Source organism: Pelmatolapia mariae, linkage group LG9 (assembly GCF_036321145.2).
Source record: "Pelmatolapia mariae isolate MD_Pm_ZW linkage group LG9, Pm_UMD_F_2, whole genome shotgun sequence".
Lineage (NCBI taxonomy): Eukaryota > Metazoa > Chordata > Actinopteri > Cichliformes > Cichlidae > Pelmatolapia > Pelmatolapia mariae.
In genome coordinates this window covers 12179280-12206395 of record NC_086235.1, presented here as the reverse complement: position 1 = coordinate 12206395, position 27116 = coordinate 12179280, and the positions used below count along the sequence as shown (strand labels likewise).

Here is a 27116-nt window from a genome sequence, read left to right as displayed (position 1 = left end):
GCGAAGCTGTCTCCCTCAATCAAAACATCTAAGATGGCTCCTACAAAGGACACAGCTGTTAAATCTCCTCTCAAATCCCGAATTTGCAAAACCTTCTCCTCTGTGATTGGCTGTAATTAGAAAGCTGAAAACCCATATTTATTATATTAGTGACAGGAAGATGCCGTTCCTCTGGATCTCAGATGACAAGCTGAATAAATTTCTGTCTGGATTTGTCTGTTTGTTTTAGCCGCAGTTCCCCATATGTGCTTAAGGATGAGCCGTCTCTCATGTGGCTGATTTGTTGTCGTTACTAGCTGTGACCCAGAAGTTGTAAACAAATGGATCATGCTTGAGTGAACCATGATGGATATCACAATCTGCAGTAGTGCTGTACACATCTGGAAGCAAACATCTGTTCTTGGATGTTTTCAGCAAAGGTTCAAACTGTGGCAGAAGAGGTGTGGTTGAATTAAGACCAGTATGATTGATGAAAATTAATAGTGCTCATTTTCTGCTTCTCTTAACCTTTTTTTTAGCATGAAGTAAAAGAAGAGTAGTGCTGTACAGAAAATAAGCTTTGCAAGAATCCATACACACCACAGCATTCACCAAGAAGCTTTAGGCATATCATCAGAAAAAAGTTTACTCTTTCATCCTCTCTCTTTTTTTGTGATGTTGACAGTTTGATCCTTGATCTCGAGTTATATTCAGTATACCATTAGATACACCTCACAAGGAGCAGGGAGGGAGGCAGAGAGACCCAGAAGCTGTATTTTTTTTCTTTGTTAGTGTGCCATTTTAGTAGATGGAGTGCTCATCCAACTTGCATGCTTTCAGGGCTGTTTCGAGGAATTTACAATAATGGCTTCCTTTGTTGGAGGCTGAAATGGATTTTTTAAAAACCTAATTTAGCTCAGTTTTATGTTTTGCCCCCGGTCTCCATCTATCAATCAATTCCCTGGAGATAGACTAAATATAACCTTGAGAATCCATAATGATTGTATATTAGGCTGTTTTTATGAGGCCATAATGCTTCCTCATATCATGTCCAATAGCATTAGCTTAAATATATGCTATACTTAAGCCTCATTAGGGGTTCTTATCTGCTTCTAACAAAGGTTGCAGGGATTGTGATTCTTTCTTCATTTTGATGCTTTTTCTTAAGTTTATCACAGTCTGGGTCATTAGTGCCTTTGGCTATTGTTCCCATCTTTATTTTATTTAGCTTACCAAGTGTTTGCCGAAATCTGAGTATGTAGGAAAATTGTCAAAACAGAAGGCAGACGGCATGAAACACAAGCCGTTAAACAGTCATACAGGTTTTAAACAAACCTCCAAGTTAGCAGGTTTTATGTTCTTATAATTAAAAGCTTATTGCTGTGGGCATTGTGTTGTTGCTTCAGGTTGAAGCATGCCAATGAAATACAATCCATGATGGTTATTTAGCAAAAACAGCCGGCACTGTTTTTACATCTACTGAGATCGCCGTGAGTTATTTTATCTTCTGTTGCAGGAATCAGTCAAACAGTAAAAATATCCTGCTCTATTTTACAAAGAAATCTGTCAGGGATGTACACTTGAAAGCTTTTCATTTGCCAGTGCAGCTAGGTTAAACTTTCTTAGGTATTTTTTTTGTCTTTGCTGAGGCTCTGTGCTGTCAGCTCTGCTGTGCCAGCACAGTGGGAGTGCCGTCATGCTGTTACTTCTCAGAACATGGCTCTAACTAAACATATTCAGAAATAAAAACAAAGGCAAATAGAAAATTTATCTTTTGAACTGTGTGCATGGTAAACATCCATTTTGTTCCCCAGGCAAACTATCTGGTTTTATTATGAATAAGTTTCCTCACTTTCAGTTTTATTGCAAAATAAATTGGGTTTATAAGCTTGCTGACTGGGCTCATTTACGTGCTGTCCACTGATCTCTTCAACATATACCTTTACTGTAGCTGTCTTCTGTCTTTCTACATCTTATCAATGTTTTAGATGGATACATAACCAACAGAAACAATGGCCAAGTTATAAGCAACTTAAATTATCCTCAAGTTTTGTGATATATCTAATTTAAACGCTATAAACTCCTTTACCCTGCCCTCATCACTATTCTAATCATGCCATAAGGCCATCACTGTCTCCCTGGTTAGGTAATTGCACAGTTAGCACTGATCTCTCACATATGCCTCTTTTTTTACCACTCCATCTGAATCAAACAGGCATGGCATCAACATCATTCTCGCACCACCAAGGTGAAGCCAGCCCTGTGGGACGCGACGCAAGCGCTCACAGCAGCTGTTTGCCATTTTAATGGCCACGTTTCTCTTGTTTGCCGCTCCAGGATACCACTTGTCTCACTGATGTTTGTTAAATATGGTTAAGGGGGAGCCATTTGTAAAGAGGCCAACCAGTCAGGGCTTCACAAAAGGGATATTGCCGTGACTTTGAGAGGGGCTCGTGACTGTGATTTCAATATGGGCGAAGCGTACTGGTGTTTGTTTTGTCACTGTGTGGGCTTTTAATGCATGCACAACAGCCTTGTTTCAAGTGATGCACAGTATTTATGTAAAGGGTTCACACTGGAAAAAAGAGTAGACAGTTGCTTCAGTCCCTTTATGATCTTTCATTAGTGTGCTCCCATGACACAACGTGAGGAATGGAGTTCTGCAGTGGGCCTCTTTCCTACAACTGAGACATATCAAATTAGCCCATGTAGTCAGTGTACGTATCCAGTTGTTATTCAATGTCACAGAAAATCAGCTTTTTTAAAAAATGCAACCAATACAAGAACGAGCAGGTGTACGTTTCTCCCTTTGAGCTTCTCTAATTTTACCATATGTTTGATGCTTAATTGGAAAGGATGTGTTTGCACAGACTGAAGTTCAATCTTTCATGCTTTTCAACCTTGAGACAGCAGCGAAGGGTGGTACAACAACTAGTTGCTTGACAGAAACAAGCTGTAAAATATACTGATGTGTTTTTAATTTCCAGGGAAAAACAAAACAAAAAAACAAGCAAGTAAAAAGAAAGCATCTGATACAGAAACAGACTTTGGAATTTATATAGTTGCTTCTGTGTGTCTCATGACAGATTCATCAGTCTGCTAACGTCAAGGCAACTTCTGAACAGTTGGATGTCATCTTTGATCCAACTTTCAAGCAACAAAAAAACTGAAAGGCAGATCTTTCACTCGTGGTTTGTGCAACTTAGGAATCATCCTAAAAATAAGTTGCACAGATGCATGTTTCTATGATTCTCCTTTGAATACAGTTTTGTATTACTTGCTTTTAAAAATAAAGCAGAGAAAAGAGCCTGTGATATAAAAATTCTCACATAAACCAGTGATCAAATCTTAAAAAACGGATTCATTTGCACTCAACAGCCCTTGACTTTAGTTTTAAAATTCTGTTTTACTGAGGTCAAATCTTAGTACTGCAGTTTTTATCAGCCAGAGCCCAGCCCCAGGGGAAGAGGCAAGGTCTTAAACTGACAAGGACTACAGTGTTTTGAAATTCTCTGTCTGCAGGTTTAAACTTTCCATGTGGCTGTGGAACCTTGTGGATTGTTGACCCTATGACAAGCACTGGGTGCTAGTGAAAAATGTTTATTTTCCAACCAGTTGGAAAGTACTGCTTTTAGATAGAGCTGGCAGTCATTAGGTGAAATTGGTCACTAAGAGGGCGCTGCTCCAGAAACCTCCTTGTGATTGCTTTGGTTGCTATTCCCCATTATTTTAATGGAAGAAGTCAACTTGTCTGCAAACATTTGCCAACTACTCCCTAAGGGGTAGACAAACTTGACAAACGTCAAAAGCTGAGATTAGAAGTGTGTCACTGTTTCACTACTGCTCGGTGAGTAGCTGGCAAGTGTTTGCACAGTCTATGGAAACCTACTGTGATCTGTAGGAGACTAAAGCACAAGGAAGTTTGTCACTGCAGCACCATTCACTTTTTTGCAATGAGTTTCACCTAACAACTACCAGCAACCTCTAGCAACCAGTCAGGGAATACACATTTTTCCCTAGCAAACAGTGTTTGCCAGAAAGTCAGCAGCAAGTTTCTAGTACTATATGACTGAGGCCTAAGACAGACAAAACCTAATCAATAAGACCCTGTAGTTACAGTGCTACTACTGTAACCCTCAAATTGAACTGGGTTTTGAACCACTACGTTTAACCAAAGTTCTATTGTACATGGAGAAATAGAAATTGTTTTTTGTCACAAAAGTGAAGTATTATGGTACAATATTAATTTAATAGAATCATTATGAAAACAACTTGATTAATTTTTAGAAAAACTTTTCAAAAATTTTAAAATTGTATGTGTATATATATATGTGTGTGTGTGTGTGTGTGTGTATATATGTGTGTGTGTATATGTGTATATATATATAGATATAGATATAGATATATATGAATTAATAGGCTTCTGAAGATGGCTGAATCAGGTAACTAGCTGATTAAGCTAACTCCATCAAATTTTGTCTTTTTGTCTTTTTGATGTTTCCAGCTATCTGACTCAGTTAAGCTGCTTTCACATGCTGTTTCTTGTTGTTTTTACAGCCGTTCTTAATTTTAAAAAATACTTTTAACAGTCTAGTCCCTCAGCACCACATTGCTGCATGATAATAATGAGCAAATGTGCTTGAAAAACACCAGTTGTGCTGTCTGCTTCTTGTTGCAGAAGACAGAATTGATGTTAATTAACAACAGAAGTACACAAGAACGTCAGCATTAAATAACACGTCAGAATTTTTTTCTACTCTTTTCAGCAGCTACAACTAAGACTAAATACTTCATATAGACTTTGTTTATGGTATTCTCATGATTTTATAGTTACATATGCTTAATCATTGTGTATGCAGTTTGAATACATAACCTTATACAGAATACAATAATCCTTATAACACTTATTGCACATGGTGTACAATTATAATCATTTAAATCAGCAGCTTCATATCTGCCATATCATTGAGGATTCTGGCCTAGCTGTGTTTGTATTACATTGATAAAACACTGTGAGCATCCCCCAGCAGCTAGAAGCCTTTCGGATAATTGTGTTCAAACACAGTTATTTATGCTTGGAGCATTTTTTTCTAATGAATCCACATGCAATTATTATGTACTTGTCAACATTCGGATTCAAACGGTTCTATGATTTACTTTGTGAATAATGAATAAGTGTTTATTTGAACAGTGAGGTAAGTCACTGTAATATCTTTTTAAACAAGACCGGCTGATCACTGCTATGTTGTGTGTCATTAATACTTTGTTTAGAATTTGCCCCCCCCCCCCCCCCCCCCCCCCAAATGATTTTAATTGTTATGAGCATATGTTTGTTTTTTTATTTTCTATCCAAGTTCAGTAATTTGTTTGCAAGCACAAAGAAACACAGTAGTGCTGCACTATAACACACACATTGAAGGAAAGGCTAAAGCACATTGAAGCCGTGCAAATCAAACAGCAACAGAGGGCATGGGTTTATGAGGTGTACATGAGCAGCTGGAACTGATGAAATGACTGTCACTTCATTGGCTGTGAGGTAAATCAATAATAGTACTGAAGGATTCATTTCAAATTGAGTTGATAGGCAACAATAAGCAATAAGGTCTAAGTTAATGGAGGCGCCCTGAAAACACTTTTATAAGCCTGTGAGAGTCATCTTGAAGGGAATATGGAGTTAGGTGAGGGGAGAGTTTTTGAGGACTTCATGTTTTGCAAATTCTCAACTCCACTTCTCTCACTTCTATTTTTATTAAATGTGTGTTGGCTGTCTAAACAATATCAAATCTCATATAGTTTGTTTTATTTAAACTGCTGTTGAGCAATTTACTGCACATCTGCAAGACACTTTACAGCACAAAAAGGTGGGTTTTGAAGTGGTTTGCAGCAACAGCTTGAAAGGGAAGACTCGGGGTGGTCTAATCGCTGCAAAAGGGAAAGAAACTTGGTTTGCCTATAGCGGGTCTGACTGAAACTAACTTGCCTTGTCTAAGATAAGAGTTCTCTCTGCGGGATCCTGATGCAAACGGTCTATTGAGTGTTTAGTTCTTTAAACATAGCGCTGATTTTTTATTTTTTTAAACCCCCCCCACCCCCCCACTGCCTTGATATACTCAAGGTCCAAGTAAATCAGATAATTACAAAGAAAAACGTTCTCTTCATCCCTAATGTTAAACAGCGTGAAGCAGAAATAAATTGGCATGTGTTTTTTTTGGTTTGTTTTTTTTTCCAACGCTGGTGGTGGATTGAGAAGCTGAAGTGTCAGTGAGTAATGAGGCCAGCAGGCAAGACTGATTGGCATTCCTGATAAACATAAATGACTTCCACTGTGAAAACTGGCCAAAAGCAGGTTGGCTGTAGCCGTGGGTGGTTTCGTGTGTTCTCAGCGAGTTCATATTTGAGGTTTTTGCTCATTTGTTTGCCCTGCCATTCATTTGGTAAAACACTCATTTATCAAGTAAGTCAAAAATAGAATTTGAATTCCGTGGTGCTGCTTGTCCTGCTTTACAGCAGTGGAGATAAATAAACACAACTATTATGGGGAATACCCTTTGAAGAGCCATAGATGAAAGAAACCAAATTACTAGAAATATAAAAGGCGATTTTTAATTAAAACTCCTGTTGAATTTTTTATTAACCTATATTTTACTGCACATCTAAGCTTTAGGGCAGTATTTCTGTATTGGAGACGTCGTTTTAGTTAGCCACTGACAGACACTGTAATTTTCCCCAGCAGCTTGTGTCACTTTCATCAAACCAGTCATCATGCACAGCCTTGGGCATGGACAAATGACCTGGAACTGACAAGAAAAATCCCATTTCATCCAGAACTTAACACTGCAACCCTGGCTCACCTCAGGACTTATAATATAGCCCAAAGAAACTACCCGTTTCACTGCGGTTTTTAATCACATGGTGATGTATTATGTGGAGGGAACTGTGCAAGGTTAGGGCCATTAAAGTACTATATATTTCTATTCCCTTTTGTGATGTATAAATTATTTCTTTATATGTATTGCTTTTATGCTCAGGATGAGAGGACAGTTGAGAATAATCTGTGCTCACACTTCATGGTTAGGGTAAGGAGTAGTTACAACAGTAACTGAATTATGTCTTTTTTTTCCTTTTTTGTTGGTTTACTTATATAACTTTGGTGACTTCTTACCTTCTACCTTCCTATTATAAAATCCAAGACAAAGCCTTCCAGTGCTTTCATGGATTTGTTGTACTATATTGTGTTTCTTGTATTCTTGTGTGATTTACAGCCTCGACAATCTTGAGCAACTTTTACAGCACGATCCCCCTGCTGGGATTAATAAAGCTTTTGTGGTTTTGTTTCTGATAACATGCTTGTTAAAGACTCTGCTCACCCAGGAACACGCTCAGGAGAGCAGTGAATGCAGTGAATGAAGTGTTATGTCTTCTCGAAAAACCTCAAGTCGGATAAAGATCTCAGACAGACAGAAAAATGAGGAGCATTGTATTAAAAAAAAATCTTAACACTGAACTGTTACAGTGTTGTTACTTTTTTGGTAATGTCTATGTATGATCTCACATTATTTCAGACTGCCTGACCACTCACAGAGCTACTGTAACATTTAAAAATGGCGCTGAAAATGAGCATTATGGATTCCTTTTAACTTTGAGAGACTACTTGAGTCAATTTTCCTTGAAGTAGTATTAACTAGTCTTCCCTAATTTGTCATTTTAATTAACCTGCCATTCTGCACATGAACCATAAAGTTTGAATGGAATTTTAATGAAGCCAAGAGTACAGTGAAGCTACTGAAGTGTCAGGACAGGTGGATGGATAATTTGGTACAATGTGAGTCTTGTTTGCATAGGTTAGGCCATCAGTCATATTGATAATGATGGTGAGCCTGTACTTACCAAGTGAGGTGCTAAAAACTAGGATTGCAACAACAAATGCTAAAAATTAAAATGGATAGAAACATCTTTTAGCCATTTTGCTGTAGTGTATATTGTGGACACTAGTGAACTTACGAGGTACAAAAGGTGAGGCAGTAGCACCATGTTGGAGAATGCTTTGAAACAAGTCTGGCTGCTCCAGTTCACAACTTAGAGGACGTAATGGCTTTGGCTTGTTTACCTTGTCTCTCACTGTCTGAGCCTCCAGCAATGTTTCTGTCTAATCAGAACTCACGCAATTATGCAACCAATTTTCAGCCTTAATTTCAGTAGATTAACACAACTGTTGAGAAAAACGAAAAATGGCCTGAGATGCGTCCCCTCTTAACACACGTCCCTAAATTTAAAAGGTACTCTTGATGGCTACGTGTATGTTGAGCAGCTGTTTGTTATTTCCCATTTTATCAAACATGAGAGTGGAAATTTACACTTCAGTTTGACAAGTAAATAGGCTACCATGGAAATTAAGGTTTTCATAATGTGTCTCAAAAAGCAAAAATCTATTGTAGGAATATTAAAGAATATGGCTTGGCAAGAAACAGCATTTTACTACTGAATTAAAGCAGTAATGCAAAAATAAATTTAAAAAATGGCAAATGAGCTGGTAGATGAAGAGGCACAGGTCCTGTGAAGGAGCAGAAATCCATGCATGCTGCAAGCTTAATGACTGCACAGCCACTCAAGAATGCTCTCCAGGACTTACATGGACATGTTTCCTTGCCAACAATCAATACTTCATGACAGTAACATCAGAGGATTAGCTACAAGATGCAAACCCCTGAAAAACTTCAAAAACAGAAAGACCAGGTTGCAAAGGCATATTTAAGGAACCTGTAGAATTTTTGAACAAAGTTTTATGCGCTCATGAAACAAACATCAGCCTTGAAAAAAAAAAAAATGATAGTAAGAGCAAATTATGGAGAGAAAAGGGAGCTAACCATAACAAGCTCATCTGTTAAAAGTGATGGCAGAGCATCATTAGGGTTGGATGTCTTTGATGGATGTCTATAGATTGAGAGTTCAGGCTATCTTTTTCTAGATTTCCATAAATTATTAGATAATATGACTTTGTTTGCTGGGTTGGCATCTGATCTGGGTGCTTCCTGTTGTTTTGGAACTGTCCAACTGTGAGGAGGCCCCAGAAAAGACCTGAAAAGGCTGGAGAGATTATCTCTCCTAACCACCTTGGGAATGTTTCGCTGACCTCTCTGAAGTATTGGAAGAGGTGTCAGGAGAGAGAGCGGTCTAGTGATGTTCGCTTAGACTTGTTAAAATGCCTTAGTAAGGTATTGGACCAGCAGAATAATCCATTGTATTGATATTGATTGGTATTGATTCTGTAAGCCTCTAATACTCTACTGGAGGGTTGGAACAGTATTATTCCACTAGATATTCCCTCATTTAGTGTTTTAATGATGTTGGAAAGTACTGTCTGTACAAAATCTCCTATATGTGAAGAGTGGGATTAGGATTTAGTGACCACAAAGGCCATTATTCAGTTCTGAATAATATACAGTGGCTGTTGGCTAAGGCTTAGGAGGAGCTTAGAGTAGGTTGTCTACTAATCGGAAGGTTGGTGGTTTGATCCCTGGCTGCTCCACTCTGCCGCAATATTGTTGGGCAAGATACTAAACCCTGAGTTGCTACTGTGTTCATCGGAGTGTAAAAGTTAGGAAGACAGCATGCAGATACCGAAAAAAGTCCTTCTGTGAATGGGTGAATGAGGCGTGTGGCATAAAGTGCACTGAGGAGAAAAGCTGTGTGTAAGAACCGATCCATTCTTCATACTCATCAAACCTCATCAATGAAGGCATGGTCGTCCTGGAAGGGACCACTTCCATCAAGATAATTTGATCACTCTGAACAAATTGAGTTCAGTTTTAATTTGTTTAATTTGTCATCACTTTGTTCATCTTTTTGTATTAATGTTAATGTGCTCAATTCAGCGAGCCTCAATTAGTAGCTGTTACTTTATTTTTGAAATGAATATGCAGAAACCTGTGCAAACATTAGGATGTGGACTGGAGGACAGAGCCCCCCCCCCAAAAAAAAATACAAAATTAAAAACATACAAGAAAGGATGTCCATAAAGCTCATATGCAAACTTTATGTAAATCTGTGGCCTTTCTGTCTGCCTCACTAAAGTTATGTTGCCTTGCATCTCTGCCTCCCTCTCTCCCACCTTCTTGCCGCTCCCTCTGACTCCCTGGAGTGAGGCTGGGTTAGGGCTGTGCCCAGGGCAGCAGGCTGTTTTAATAAGACATACTGCCATGGAAAGGTATAGATCAGAGGAGAAAACAGTGCTCTGGGCTAATGCACAGCAAGTCAAGGCAGAGAGGAAAGTAAGAGGGAGAACGTCAGGGGAAGAGAGAGAGCTAGAAAGAGGTAGATTGAAGGGAAGACATAATGCCTAGGGTCCTGTGAAAGAATAGATGGCTTTGTGTCTTTGAAAGAGCACAAAACAAAGAGCAGGAGAGGTGAAGGAGTGATGATAAGGTCTAAAATGATGAACTCAGCAGGAGGGCTTATATAAGGGTGGTGATGGGAAGGATTTGAGAGATCTGTGGTATCTGTGAAGTGTCTCGAGGCGTGTGGTTAACGGAGATCAGTAGTTTGGTGAGAAGTAAAGATGAAAAAGGTGCCTTAAAGAGATGCGGGTCTCTGAATTTAAGCCGAAGCCCAACTGTGAAAACAAAGTGTGTCACAAAGCAAAATAAAGTCCTGTCAATCTCCTTGGCATCTGATTTAATAACCATTTTGCCTTTTTTACTCATTCAAGCCGCGATCTTCGGCAATTACCATTTCATATACGAAAGTAGACCTTTAAAAAGATGTCAAACAAAGTCAAACTAAAATAATGACTCATGATGGGGGGAAAAAATCAGCATCTTTTTATTTATCACCATGATTTCCATGAAGGAGTCCATTTTCTACCCTTGTTAGTATGCCAATGGTTTTTAACAAGGAGACAAAAGCTGTTGAGGGGGCGTTCGGCTATGCCTATCTAAAAATGTCTGAAACCGCTCTCCCAAGCACGTTCTGAATTAAAGCCATTGTGATGGTAATTTTGTCACCTCTAATGGACAATTAGATATGCTAGCAGATAGAGAGCACTCTGCATAACAATCTCTGGGTTCTAATTACCTCACCAAATGGCGTGGTTGCTTATGTGCCTATGGATCACTAAAGCAATAAGACAGGCGAGCGGAGATAGACTGAAGGTGAAAGGGGGCAGTAGCTGTATTAAACTTATCCTTCCCTGGCTGCCTAAAATTAAGAATAAAAAAAAAATCAAGGTGAAGTATTAATTAGCAGCTGAAATTGTTAACACCATGAATTAAATTGAATTGTTAGGCATGCATAATGGAGAAAAAGTTTAATATTGGTGAATATCTGTTAAATGCATTAGTAGCTAGCAGGGCATGAATGGAGGAAATAGTAAGTCAATAGTTATAAATAAACAGAGATAGTTTGCTAAAATTGGAAAAAGTGGTAGCCATGAAATAGTTCGGAGTAAGTTTAGCTTAGTTTATACAATTTAAGATCAACTTCAAATGGAATGTAAAGGTGAAAAAAACGTAATTTTAAGTGTAAACTTATTTCAATAATACATTTGAAAATTCTAGATGAAAAAGGTCTAAAAATATTTTAAAAAAGAAAAAAGTTCTGATTCATACTATAATTCATACAGTAGGTGGGCGTGTCTACACTGGGGAAAGCACTAATCAGGACTGAGCAATATTTGAATTAAAATCTGATGCTGTGTTAATCAAATCTGACCAAAGTTTAGCAGTAAATAAGATGAGGTAAAGAAATAAAAGCTGCTCTTTAGTACTTGTCACTAAGAATGTTTTATCACACTGTAATGACTGAAACTGGCATTAGACCGAATAGACATTTTAAGTCTTGTTTCAAATTAACTAATGTTAAAATGCGAGTAGTTGGTGGTTTGTGAAAGCTAAAAATAAGGCAGCTTGCATTCTTCATTAAAATGCATACATTCACACTGGATTTTAATCCTGTAAAAATCACACTGTGAAACAAAGGCCTGATGCCAGACAGTTTATTATTGAGGACGGAGCTCTTCATTTGGCCAGATATAGCAAAAACATAACAAGGCATAGTCTGGCAAATTGTTGGCATCAGAATTGCGATCACAGTCATGACACAGACAATTGGGCAGCCCTGCTCTCTTTGCTTTTGCCGCACATCTTTGCTCTGCTCTGCTTCGCTTTGCTTTTATTTTTGATTGCACCACAAGCATTCGTGCCATTAAGTGACCTGTTAATAATTGTTATACTGGTTGATTACAAAAAAAGGAAGTTCTTTTTGGCTGCTGATGGAACTCAAACAAGTCTAATTCAATATCCCTTTGATATTAAAAATCTAATAAGTGGAAGCATCCTCTGAAATTTAATTATGTTGTCAGTGTCCCTGACAGGTAACAACTCCATTAACACAAAAAAATGAAGGCTGTTTTTTTTTCTACTATCATGTCTGCTTTTACTTAATTTTTAGAAGGGAAATATTTTTTTGAACCCAGACTTTTAATTTGCAGAACTTGTGACAGAATATATTTTCTGGCTTTATCAATATGTCTGCAATTTCCTTAATTTCTTAGCGATGTCTAACTTTTTTCTTCCTGTCTTCTGTCTCATCATCCAGGTAATGAGCTGCTGTACCGCAATCAGGACGGCGACGTCGTCAAGTTCAACGTTGACACCAACGAGCAAACCATCTTGGTGCATAACAAGAAATTTGTAAGTCTTTACGTCTTACAATCAGGCACTGAAGGGCTGACCATGATTGCCTATGAGTTCAATTCAAACATTTCCAATAGTGTCAACAAATCAAAGAACACAAAGCTTTTTTGTGTGGTTTTTTTCCCCACAAATGATCCATTTTCAGAGTGAAATGTGAGCTGCATATTTAACACTTGGTGAAGTGTCAAAATGGAGATGTAGCATCAGTGTCACAGCAGCTTGGGTGACAACACGCAACATTATGTCTGCCATCAAATCACCAAGCCCTAGTGCAAAGACTAATGCAGCTCCCATTTCCTTTAGGAACCAAGCAATCTGTCAAACGCAGTCAGTTAAGGACCAGTTTAATGAAAAACTGCCATGCGTGATTGGAGGTCTCTTCTTTTTATTGTATGCATTTTTTTTCTTCTTTTAACATCCTTCTTTTGATTCCTAGGAAATGTACAAAGCCAGCAAGTATGAGGTGTCTCCTGACCTGAAGCATGTGCTGCTGGCCTACAATGTTGCACCGGTGAGCATCTCATTTGTTTGCTTGTTTTTTGAATTAGCAACCTGACAGCCAAATATGTCAGCCACCTCTGCTGAGGGGTGGGGTGTAGGCCTGCAATGAAGCATAGGCAGTGGGGGGGTGGTGGGAGGAGAAAGTAATCATGGCGGGGTGTGAAGGCCTGTCGCACATCGCTGCCTGTCAGCGAGGGTGGCGGGGGCTAGCACAGCCAAGCAGAACTGTACTGAGGGAGGCACAAACACAAACAAACCCCTCGGTGCTACACGGCCTCGCGGAGAGGGAGATGAGATCAGCAACAGCACCATCGTATGCATCAAAGCATTTGAGCTCCTGATACAGGTGGATCAAATATATTGATCCATTTAGTTGGATGATAGTTGCCTGTTTACTACTGCGTCACCACTTAGTCACTGTAGAGAGAACTGGTTCCTATTGTTAGTCTATGAAGGATGCTGGCAGAAACACTGTATAACCTTGTGTTATTGCCTGAGATGAATTGAAGATATTACGGCACACTCGAGTGTGGTGGAATGTACGTGTTTGCATTTATTATCCAACTAGACCGCCATCACCTTGATAGATGACAGTCATTCCTGCTATATGCTCATCGTAGCACAGTCGGCGCACATTCATGCACTATGAGATGCGGTATGGTTCGTGTTTTTATTAAATACCCCACTTGTATTATAAAACATGGACAAACGCTCTTCCTGAAGATGTGTCTCTACTGGGTGATGTTCATGGATACATAATGCCTGACTGTTGAGTGCCGACTGTAACAAAAACTGTCATTTTGTCATTTAAAAAGTAAAAGGTTAGGATTTTAAAGACACACCATAGCTGTCGTTAATCTGGTCAACATAAGTGTGGTGTGATCTGCCGATTAAATCCAAAATCAGCTGGTTTAAATTAGGTCGATCTATCCTTCAGGGTTATGTCGTTGTGGTCCTTTTCACCATTTCTAGTGCAGCTGTTATTTTTTGATCACTCCCTGGAAGTCACAGGTCAGGTCGTTTGCACCAAATGTCCACCCTCCAGTGCCTCGGGGCTTTACAGTAGCACTTTACACTGACAGTCAGACCTTGGGGGACAAATTCAAGTAACAACCTTGCTCCTGGTTGCACTCCTGATCTCATGCACTGCCTTCAGGCTTTGGACAGTGAGGACTTTTTGACTTGAAACTCCTGCTTGGTGTCTTGGTACACAGCTCTCATTACCAGCAATGATCTTCGACATGAAAGTCAGGCCAATTCGACACAGAAGTTAATATTCTCGCTCTGGGCAAATTTGAGCTCCGTGGTGAAATCCCAAACTCCGAGCGCGAGTGGTCAGAATGGGACTTCCAGCCAGCAATCTAAAAATAGCAGCAGTGGTGGAAGTGGCCCAGAGGTGCACAGTGTCACACACGTACTGTTTTCTGACAGCACACATGCAGAAAATAAGTATATTGCAACAACAGAATGGTAAATTGGGCTCCATATTGACTATTCTGACTTCACAGCAGTCTGAAGAATCCTTTTTCTGTTTTTTTTTTTTTTCCCCCCTCCTCAAACTGCACCCAGTATCAGAGATGCCGCTGGATGCGGCCAGAAATGTGTGACTGAATTGCAGCCTTACTGAGGTGTCACAGTGTATTGACCCAGTGTTGAGTACACAACATCACTGCAGCAAGATAAGACATTAAACCCTTGAATTTCCAAGGGATGGTGGGTTACTGTCAGCCTTTGGTACTGATATGAAAAATACTGTCATATTGATATGGAGCATTGTGGCTTTGGGACGAGGCCATTCTTCTTTTTCTTCATCTTCTTTTTCAATTTAGGAGGAAACTATTGAGATTTTATGGCAGCACTTCACAGTATTTCCTGCTTAACAAGGATTCTTTTTATTTTGAAGTTCAAAGGATTAATTATCATTGGTCCTAATGCAGTTTTTGTTTTCTTTACTTTCAAAGAAGACACTGTTTTACTTAATATAAGTAAACAGGGCAATTATGATGTCTTAATTGATTCTGCTATGAGAACAAAGAATTGGCAAGAATTAAAATGTCAAGGTTAAATATCCTACATCTCATTCCAGGTGTACCAGTATTCCTACACGGCCTTCTACATCATCTGCAGTCTGGAAACGCCGTAAGTACACATCAGGGCTGAATCACTCCATTAAAATTGTGTTTTTCTTATATTATCTCACCTGACCTTTCTATGTGAAAATGTGAAAGAAACTCATTTACACCTGTTTTGCCAACTACCTCCCACAAAGCACCTCTGACATCAACCACACTGTTTACTTCCAAACCTGCACTTGTGCAGTCTGCGAAGCGAAACGGTGCTATCAGATAATCTGCAGCCTCAAATCGCAGCTGTAGTCAGCCGTAGCCACAACATAGGCAGATGTTTATCCTCATTCGCCCTGACCTGAGTTAGCCCTGCGACGACAGACCTCTAATTAAGAAGCGCTCAAAAACAGAAGGTAAATTACCAGAGCAAGGATTAGATTCAGCACGCACCTGCCAAAATGAGCTATAGTTCACAGAAGAAAGTTACACTAATAGCACTGCTTTGGTTTGAAAATGAGCCTTTTTCTGCAATGTCAAGAGATCTTGCAGATCTCTCGTCCTTCAACGTTAAGCTGTTAAAAACAGCTAAAGAAAGGAGCACGTAACAATGAAAAATTTGCACTCACTGCTGCAGTTAAACCTGCCGTGTTCATGTTTCTGTGTGTCCTCGGCTTTTTATTATAACTAGAAACGTGACAGAGGAAAACCAATTAAACCTTTTTTCTTAACATTTACTTAGGTAGGATCACAATGGTACTGTTTGCTATTCTAAAACATATTTCATTATGTTACTTAGTGGCTGCCAAAAGAAAGTATCTTCTTGTACCACTCTTTACATTACTTTTGCATTATTCTGCAACATGGCCTCTGATGCATTGTCACGTAATTACCAGTTAACAGTATAAACCTCAGGCTACAGTTTCACAGACTGACACAAATCTCTATCCTAATGAGACCACGCACAAGATCTTTCTGCTGCTGTTTAAGTATTAATTCAAAGCCGACAGCAAAGTTGGTGAAAACCGTCCCAAAGTGCACTTCACAGCAATTTTCACAGTGATTCTGCTGGAGAAACAGGTGCACGCAGAATTCAAGGTTACAGAGCTACAAACCTGCTCATCACTGCTTTTTTTACCCATTAAAAATGAAACGTTGGCAGCTTGGATGCGGTCGGCATGCCCTAAGTTTTTGGGATCCTGTTTCTTGCTACCAGTGTTGTATCTTTGCAGGTCCAGTGGATAGTTGTTTCTTGGCTGGGCACAGTTAGCACTGTACCCTCTGTGTGTCCAGATCGCCACGTACGCTCAACAGGAACTGATGCTCACTTTGGCACAAATGCGTACAAAAATTTGAGGTACATTCGCCCCCTGGTATTCGCGAGGGTTAGGGACCACTTCACTGAAAACACTATAACTGCATATTTTAATAGTTCAAACACCAAATATACCTTAACCTGTCATCATAATGAAAAAAGCAAATATTTTAGATGTGCTCTATGAAAAAAATCAGCATATAGGCAAATTTTCCGCAAATAATTTGAAGTTACGTTCCACAGTAAAGTCCGTGAGTACTGAACCGCGAATAGGCGGGTGTTCACTGTATTTGATTATTTTGTCATATCCACCTGTCATGCAAATAATTGAAGACCATTAGAAGAATGCGATGTGAAAACAAGACACACAGTAAATCCAGTTTAGAAGCATCAGTTTACCAGCTGATGAATGTAACTGTGAGCAAACCCACACAGGTACACTGAGCAGGTTCAAACCTAGAACCTTGTTGCCATTCAGTGACAGAAAAGAGCAAAACTACTGCCAGTTAATCAAGTGCTACAAGCGTCTAGCTAAAAAGCCTCCCCTGCCAAGTCATATTAGAGGCGTTTTTGTGCTGTGACTATCCACCTTACTTATTTCCCTTTTAAATTACTTCCACACCAGGTCACAGTATGACAGCACTGTCAGCAGCTCTTCTGCTTAAACCTATTTACATGCTGCCACCCAGTGGTGCCGCGTCAAAAAACACCTGCGCTGATGTCCTCATTTATTCCGCGCTCCAGACAAAGACACAGAGGCAGTGGTACCTCTAATTCTGCAGCCTGCACTGCGCAGCACTTTTCCCAATAAGGAGAGGTGACACTGTTATAGAGTGGCGGTATTTATGGATACACTTAAAGCTTTGTTCTCAGATGTTGTACACTTGTTCCTCTGCCGCCGCATCGCTGGGAGCAGACAGTCATTGTGTTTATGTGCCTTAACGTTTGTCTGATAGTGGGGGTTTTTTTCACCTGTCTGTGCACCCCAGGGAAACATGGAACCTGAACCCTCCAGAGGTGCGAAACGCTCAGCTTCAGTATGCAGGCTGGGGACCCCAGGATCAGCAACTGGTACGAGCTGCATGAATCCCCTCTTTCAAATCTGCTTTCAAACTAATTAATTTTTCATTGTTTCAGTAAAAAAAAAAAGAAAAAAACTAAACATAAATAAAAAAATCTGGAAAGGTCCATCTGAGAGGTTTAACACTTGCCCTTGGTGTTAAAAAAGTGCAAAAAAAACCAACTTTGCAGCACACAGACGGAAAGCTAAGTTAAGTTTTCACAACCTGTCTCCTGCCTGTTTTTAATTTTAATAGGTGATGGAATTAATTATATTTGAAGGTGCGCTTCAGCCAGAGGGACCTAATATTTCACAACCCAATGGGAGGAGTTACAGTGAGTGAGTGGAATTCTTGGTTCTGTTTGTGCCCTTGGTTTAAACCTGCTTTAATCAATTGTTGTGGCCACCTGAGCGCAGCGAGCTGCAAACCCAACACTGGCAGATCATTATTTTTTAAATAACAAGCATATGGCAAATATTAGCTTAGATAAATTAGCGAATGCAGTGTGGCACTAATTAGCAGTTTAACTGCTATTTGTGGTTGCATATGAATGTCCAACTGCAAATGCAAATCTGGGTGCACCCTGGTGAGACCAGCGCAGGTAAATGTGCAGATAAAGAGGTAGGTGTCCTGTGCGTGGCCTTCTGCAATTTGTACTCTGAGTATTCTCATTAGTAAGACACATGTGAGAAAGGGCAACTTCAGACACTGTGCTGACCCAGTTCTCAGTGTCTATATGTGTGAAAATGGTTAGTTTGCCACTTGTGTTTTTGTTGGTGTAAACCTTAAAACAGCTAATCTTGATAGGATCATGAGAATACAGTGAACTAAGAAAGTGGCAGAGTGGTGTAGTGGTTAGCACTGTTATGCCACAGCAGGAAAGTCAGAAGTATGAATCCTGTTTCTGCCTTTCTGCTTTTTGTGTGGAGTTTACATCTTCTCTCCATGCTTCCTCACACAGTCCAAAGACATGCATGAGGTTAGCTAAGTAGTGATTCTAAATTGGCTGCAGGTGCAAGTGTGAATGGTTGTCTGGGATAGGCTCCACCCCCTGTCCCAACAACTTTGAATTGCATTAGCAGAAGATGACTATTCCCCAAACAATGTTTGAATGTTAAAAATGCTGGCTTTGCATTGTAGTGTGCGTGGTCAAAATTAAACTTTGTGGAAACAGCGTTAAATAAGCGCAGCATTTCTGTGCCCAGAAGACAAATCAACAAACCAAACACAATAGCAGAGAGCTGCCACGGAAATGAAAATAGTATTTGGTGTGGCTTGTATTATTTATAGCCTCTAGTGCGGGGAGTTCTCAAAGTTTTGATGACTGAGTGCCAGTTTAGGTGCCAGCACAGGCTTGAGGGCTGCACTGGAGAAATGAAAACTTTTAGGTGCTGTTTTATGTTGGTAATTCTCATTTTTGAGCTTGTTTTTTTTTTTTTTTTTTTTACCATTAGTCAGGAGGCTGTTATATTTCTTTACACCAGCTGTATTTGTCAAAGTTAGGAAGGTTGAGTCTGCTACAAAGGATACAACAGAGGACCTGCAGATGAAGAGAAATGCTCTCTATCTGTGCTGCACTATCACACCATGAGATGAACTATGGATGAATAGTAGTGCATTTTGTTATGGTCACATAAACTGTTACAAGGAGCCATCACCAGCCTGCACAGTGCACTTTAAGAACCTTGGTTACTAAGTTGCTTTTCATTGATCCACTTCATCTGATAGATTCAGCAGTAATTGATGACACCTTATTACACCATAATTAAGGTGTCATGACCTTTATTACCCTTAAATTTGGTCCAAGTAAGGCCTGTATTCTGAATCGGTTTGGTCTCATTGGTGAGGTATGGCAATTACCGCTCCAAGAGCATGGTCCCAGAATTGGGGCACAGCTAATCTTTATCTTTCAAATGCCGCATTTTCCTCCAGTTGTTGATATGGTGTAAGTTATAATCCTTGAAAACAAACAGTTTTGTCCCTCAGGGTTTGAATCATCCCGATGAGTTGCTGATATTTCCCAGTAAACACATTTGAAATTAAACACTGCTGTTTGAATCACAAGAAGCAATGGTCCTTTGTAACTGTTCTGAGATGAAACATCCACCCACACACATACACCTCCTTCCTTCATCACACAATCAGACTTGTCAGGGTATTAATGAAGTTCAGTGTGTTGGTTTGCAGGGCAGTCAGACTGTGTGATTACATCCTGCAGCACAATGCTATTAATTACCTGTTATCTCGTCACTGGATTAATTAACGCTCTTGCTAGATTGATATAGCCTCAAGTTTCCCACCATTAGTCATGAAGCTGTATTACTTTCAGCTGCTGAGTTTTGTTAGCATGAAACTGAGCAGCTGGTATCCCTGAAGGTTCAGGTGCCCTCTTGTCAAGGAGGTTGCGGTTGCGAGAGACGTCCATCAACTGAAACAAGCCGACACAGACTTCGAGCCAAGGCATGTGTTGTGATATCTGCACTTCTAATATACGTAAATCAGCCCACCTGTTATCCTTTTCCCAAATCCCTTATGCACATGATTAAATCTCCTTTACGTTCCCATAGAAACTGCTCACATACATGCCCGTGCAAAAACACAGCTGTCCAGACACATGTTTAGCAATTTGTTAGGCTAAAAAGTCAGTGTAAGTGGATAAATAAGGGTCGTTGTGTTTTGTCTGCAACAAAAGCAGGTCGAGGAGTTTGCTTTTATACTCTTTAACATGTGGTCCACAAATATTCACGCAGATTTGGGTGTGTTACATTATCTCCTTTCTATCTGTCTGAGCTCCTTCACATTCACACACCTGTAAGATCTCTGAGGTCATGTAAACAGCTGCTCTTACACAAGCCTAAAACATAATTAAAAAAGAGACGTGATCGAGCTTTGCAGCAACAGCACCGGATCTATGGAATAATCTACATATCTGCACACACATTTAAACTCATACATTCTCCTTGCTATTTGGCCCCAGTGTGACATTCTTGTTTTATTTTATTTTATTTTATTTTGTTTTGTATTTATTTTATATTGTCATATTTTGATGTACGCTGTCCACAGCATTTCTGCATTTTAGTGTTGATTTTCTGTGAGCTGTATATTTTTATTATACAGCACTATGGTCAACTCTGTGTTTTTAAATGTGCTTTATAAACACATTTGACTTTGACCTTGACAATACGCTACAGTCGCATTACGGAAAACTGATTGACAACAGTGGCATGAACATAATTGTGATCATAGTGCAGTGAAGTTACAATGTTGTTGCGTTTGAAATGGCTGCATCAAAGATTAGGGACCAGTTCTGCAATAATAGTCAGCTGCTGTCTCCAAAGCAATGTTGGTGCATTAAGATGGTAATAAAATGGTAATAAGACAGAGTCAATTTGATATTGAATGGTGTCAAGTTGGCAATTGCGTGTAAACTGTTTGTGATAATCAGGTGATTAACCATGATAAATTGGCAACAACTGGAAATCTGTTGCCATCTACACAAATTAAATGGAAATTCATGTTAAATACTTCTGTCCTGAGTCCAGCCAGAACTTCATTTAGCCAGCTGAGTCAAGTTCCCTACTCCATAAACCTTCTCTTATCAGAGAATGACTGAAGTCAGGTAGCCTACTACTAGGAGACCTGAGTGCGTGACCAGGTTGAGGTGTGTTGCACGATCAATCTGTCTGCGACTAGCTTGTTGCCGCAACTGTATGCAATCAGTTGCTAAAGTAAATGCAACAAAACCAAAAAACACCAATAAAAATGCTGAGCAACCACAAGAAGGTTGGCAGGTTTTACTGCAGTGTGACTGAGGCATTAGAAAGATTTTGTGTTTGCATATGACAGTGAGACCGAGAAAGGGAAACTGTAATACAGTTTTCATTCAAATCACACTACATACAGGAGTACAATGTGTGTGACAAATAATTCAAGGCTTATTAAGTATTAAGAGTCCTCCTGCCTCCTTGGAGAATTACGAGGGAAATCCTTACTAAGAGTGAAAAGTTAAAAACCCTGGAACCTACGCTTCCCATGACCATTTGACTGTCCTGACCTGCCTTAAACATTTTTCTCGTCCAGCTCTATGCAATTACACACTTGGCCTCAGAATGATTAAAAGCTCACAATACCAAGTTCACACTCGTGTTAAACAAGCATAACATGTAATAACGTGCCCCATTTTAGTTTAGAAAATTCAGTATGATAACATTAATTACCACTTAGATTAACTTGATTAAATATGTTGTTAAGACCTAACCTGCCCTTCTCTGTGCTGGTGTGACTGGTCCAACCAGACCAAAGTATCTAGAGACTGCTCCAAATACTCTCACTGACTGCCATCAATGGTAGAATTTTACCTTCCTTCAGAGAACGGGGCCAGGTCTTCTCTCTGTGCTGTGGCCTAGATTAGCTTCTAAACAGGGACTCCATCTGTACCAGTGTGACACCAAAGCACACGGGCCCACGGCTTACGTCTCCTCAGGAGAAAGTAATTGTGACACACACTGTATTACTTTTAAAGAGGGTCTGTTTGCGTGAGAAACTTTTAGCTAGCATTTTTTTTTTTTTTTTGCTTTACTGTCATGTTGTTTAAACACAGCTGACTTAGATTTCCACAGGAGATTTTCCTGTGTAGTATTTGACCCTTTTTGCACTGTTGTAAGAAGTATTTAATCAGCAAGCAGCAATCTCCAGCTCCCTGAATGGTTTCATCATTCATACAGCTCAGAGGGAATATTTGTTGGAGAATCATTCACAAACTGATACCATGATACCTGCTTGAGGCCAAGAGATTCCAAATCCTTGAGATACCGAGCGAGCCCTTTTCTGTAATAGCCTGAGATTGATTTCAGCATGGCATTAAGGCTGTAACATTTTAAAATTCCAGCCCCAAGAGCAGCCCCGCCTTACCACGTTCGCTGTGGGTGCTGATGATCTATTATTCTCTGTAATGAAAGAGTTGACCTTCAGTTATCTTGAAAGCCCCGCAGGCCTGTGGAGGAGAGCGTCAAAGTCAAAATCTGGTCCCAAGGTTTGCTGTCTTATCGGAAATTGAAAAGACTTATTTTCTTGTCTTTTTACTTTTGGGAATGCTGGTTTCTCTCTAATCAAAAGGTGCTTTTGCAAATGTGTGCAGTGATGTCTTGTGTGTGAAAAGAGTGTGTTTCTGACCCTACGATTCATCTACGGTTGATCTTATTCTTCAGTTTAAATACAACACAGTCCTCAGATTTTCTGTTTTGTGTTGTTATTGATAAAAATCATAAGGTAAGACCTCATTCACTTTTAGGACATTACCAGTTTTCCTAAAAATGTAAGTCAGTTTCATTGACACATCAGTACCTGAGCTCAAGGATCTTGAGGACATGTACTTCTCTAGATGTTTTGTCAATTTTCATTCAAATTTTTGACTGCGTTTCTTTTATTTCTGACTCTTCTAGATCTTCATTTTTGAAAACAACATCTACTATCGGTCTAAGGTGGAGAGCCGTTCTATTCGTCTGGTTTCTACCGGCAAAGAAGGTGTCATCTTCAATGGGCTCAGTGATTGGTTATATGAGGGTAAGGCAAAAGATTTTCTTGCTGCTCAAATACTATACATACAATGGTAGCATAGTAGTTGAGGAGAAGTAGACTCGTATTGCTTCCATAGGAATTATGAGCATATATGCACTTGATCATCAGCAAGTGTGAGCATTCAGGAGTGTGTTAACACAATCTTTCCAAGCATAGATGTCCTAGCAAATTCACACCAAGGTCAGACTATGCAATGCTCGGAGAAACTGCAAGAAACCCAAGTGCTAAGTGTTTGGAAGGTTTGCCAGAAGAAAGTCTCTCTGAAGAAAAAAGAACATGACAACACAGCTTAGGTTTGTCAGGTTGCTTCTGAACAAACCACAAGACTTTTAGAACAATGTCCTTTGGACAGACGAGCAAAATGGAGATGTGTCGTTTAACAAAAAAACAAACAGCATATTGGCACAAATATTTTATACCAATTTTCAGGATGATGATTTGGGTTTGTTTTGCAGCCACAGGACCTGGGCACCTTGCAGTCATTGAATTGACCACAAATTCCTCTGTATATCAGTGTGATTAGAGTCAAATGTGAGGGAATCTATCCAAGAGCTAAAGCTTGACCAAATTTGGGTCTTGCAACCAGACAATGATCTCAAGCACAACAGCTAATATACAGCAGAATAGCTTAAAAAGGAAATGGCACGATTAAAGTCCAGACTTTGGTCAGATTAAAATGTGGTGGTTTGACCACAAGACAGCTGTGCATAAACAAATGCTCACAAACTTCAAAGAACTGAAGCAATATTGTAAAGACGACTGATAAAGTTTTGATGCGACTGTATGTATGTAACAAGGCATTCTGTTTAATGGTTCTCTCTGCTCTCTACTTTTGTAAGCTACACTACCCATTGCAGGCTGTAGTCTTACGTTTACCATACAGACATAAGATTGACATGCATTTTCTCATCTAACTCTTTCCATAAAAGAAAATAAGTGTGTTAGTTCTTATAATAATTAGGGAAAACATGTAGTAAACCTCTTTCGTCCCGTGTATTCTCCTTGTATTACATTTTTCTAATTTGAACACTCTGCAGCAGCTCAGGTATTTAGAAGTAATGACATGAGACAGCATGACTCCCAAGTGTCTGTAGCCACATTAGTATTTTTTGCATGTAGCGCTTGATTTCCTGCAGGTAAATTAAAAAATGGATATCCTGTCAGTTTGCTTCTGCTTTACACAGCCCTGAAAACGAATGAATGTTCTACATCAGTTGATGTGCATTAACTCGGCGGCTGTGTGTGTGTTGTGTGTTAAGATATAGATGTCAAAGTGCTCTCCGAGCGTCAACACCACCGATCAAAGCTCACCTGTATGCCTCACAGTATAAACCGTGACAGGGACTGTGTTAGCATTCAACTAATGAATTTATATCTGCTGCGCTGGGTGAACACTCTGCTCCAGTGGAACGGTGTTTTAATAACGGAGCAGGAGGGAGATGGGGAGCAGCAGACTCACAGATACAGAGATAGCAGAAATGGAGACAGCCAATGATACACAACAAGCTGTTAATCTTGGAGTAACGCTAAACATCACATATCTGTTTGAAAGTGTGAGGCTGCCACCAAGGAGATGTCAGGGTTTAGACGCTGTGGCAGAGAGGTTATCTGAGGTCACCGGTGCATCAGGATTAGAGCCCGTTGGCTGCCTTTCCTGCACAATTCATCTGTTTTTATTTAATGTTGTCCACCCACAGCCCTCTTATCTCCGCTTAACCAAGCTGATATTTGAAAGCAACTCCATTCTTCAAGAGCAATATCCATTCTGAGCCACTTAAACATTAATCGGAGTGATATTGCAGTGTCTGACCCCATATTTATGGATTGCTGAAGGCCTGGTAATTTACACTCATCATTTATTGACCAGATAAATCTTTCACTCAGAGATAAAAGATAGAATCAGCTTCATAATGTTGAGATAAAAGTGAATCATAGGACTATACTATTGGTTTTGTGTGCTTTAAGTGCACAGTGTGATGTGGTAAAGTGTTTTATTTTGAGAAAAAAAGGGGCTATTTTATTATCTCAACACAACACATTTGAAAGCCTGTCATCAGAATTATGTTTATTCAATAATGGAGGGATTTTTCAAAGACAACGAAACAGGCTTGTTGTGGTTGGAAAACATTGGCTAGAGACCATTATTATGACCAAGAACGATTTTGTTGCCTTCTTCAAAGACAAGGATCAGGTGCCTGACCACTCAATGTCAGTTTCCATCTTCAAAGTGACTTTCGTGCATCAAAACAGCAATAAAAAGACAAGACAGAGTCAGTCTACCATCTCTCTGCAGTTGAATAGGGTCAGGTTGGCTGCTGTTTGTCATAAATTGGCAATCGTCAAACTCTTGCAGTCTACATACATAAATATTCATGTTAAACAGAAATTTACATTACATTCATAATCTCGCCAGAGCCTCACTGATTTGAAACAGAAATTCCTGCACAATTAGTGATGTAGGTGCTGAAGGACAGTGATTTAACTGTAAACTGACATAGGCACTCGTCAGTTTACAGTTATACACCAGAATACGGCCAGATGTCCTCTATTGCAAAGAGATGTATCACAGATGAGTAGCGCACATGGGAGCTCACTGGCGCAGATTGATTGCAACATGTTGGCTGTCTTTCTGCCTTTATAAATTAGAAAGGAGTTATTTGAAAACCTGTCAGAGTGCAGTTGCAGTCAGTCCAAGCCAGAACTTGATTGTTTGCCATCAGACAACCTGTGCAGTCAACTTGACTGTGCTTGCCCACAGGTTGAAAGGGTTGCACGCGTAATTGTTGCAGTGTACTTTTAATCTGTAATGCAGTCCCTCAGCAACTCCTGATTTTCTCATTTTTTTTCATAGTGCCAAGGAATTTCCCTCTTATTTTTATGCTAGTGCGCCTAAGCTATTAGTCAATTTTCTTCCAGTTGACTCTTTTCCCCATAGAAGGTGGATAGGGTTGTGCTGGTAATGACTATGACTATGATTATATAGAGATACCCCTGACATCATACAGGGTTGCAAATTTTGAGGCTGAGGCTTTGAGGAATGAGGCTTTTATTAAGTTCATATTGCATATAAATCTATGCCAAAATGTCTTGGAACCAGCTGATTTTGATGGCCTCATTATGCCAGGTTTTATTTATTTATTTATCTTCCTTTGAGAATGCACTAAAAGTCCTTTTCATTCCCATTAATAATAAATCTCTTTTGAAAAACTTGTATTTGTAAGCCTGTAAATAGACTTGGTATTAGCCCAGATATGATGTAAGCATTTGCAGGCAAGCTTAGAAGCCTCGCCAGCTTGTCTAATGTTTACATTCATCAGCAAGACTGCAAGGCAGAAGACTTTCCATGCTAATGACTCAGGCCATCCTCCAGCCAAGGTCAAACTGAGGGTCGCACTGCTGCTGAGGAGAAATGAGGTCTTAAGCTGTGCCTGTCGCTGTGCAGCAGATTTGATGCTAACGGGTGAAAAGGTTGGCAAATAATCTCCCAGGGCTTGAATATCCTCTTGCTTGCAATGTTGTCTTAATCCGTAAATGTGTGTGTGTGTGCTAGTAATGTGCAGACAGCAGAAATGGAGAGAGAAGGGAGAAAAGAAGAAAAGCAAAATTAAAAAAGAGGAAATGCAGCCAAGAGTGCCATTGGGCTGTGTGTAATAGTCGTGTGTTCTGTCATCTGTTGGCTGTCTGATTATTGAGGCTGTACTGATACTGACACATCCTGCAGTGTGACGCAGCCCAAGGAAATGGCTGTTTATTAGGCTCTGGTGTGCCCAGATAAAAACCCGCTGTTGCTTTGATTTTACTTGTGTTTGCCCCTTAGATATTTGGCTAGATGAATGTTTGCATCGAGAGGCTTGTTTGTAGGGGTGGTTTCTGTTTATCAGTCTGTTTGTGTCAGACTCTGCAGGAGATAAAGTAACCACATAAGCAACAC

General features: G+C 39.7%; 1 protein-coding gene across 5 annotated transcripts in view; it reads left to right on the top strand.

The window, feature by feature from the left end:
* LOC134634211 (dipeptidyl aminopeptidase-like protein 6) overlaps positions 1-27116 on the top strand; it is a 240528-nt gene that overhangs the window by 191127 nt on the left and 22285 nt on the right. For all 5 annotated transcript variants that reach the window (XM_063483273.1, XM_063483274.1, XM_063483271.1 and 2 more), the window contains 5 exons: positions 12571-12665; positions 13105-13179; positions 15256-15308; positions 17537-17618; positions 23050-23170. In XM_063483273.1, coding sequence (XP_063339343.1) covers positions 12571-12665; positions 13105-13179; positions 15256-15308; positions 17537-17618; positions 23050-23170 — 426 coding nt within the window. The remainder of the gene's footprint in view (positions 1-12570; positions 12666-13104; positions 13180-15255; positions 15309-17536; positions 17619-23049; positions 23171-27116) is intronic.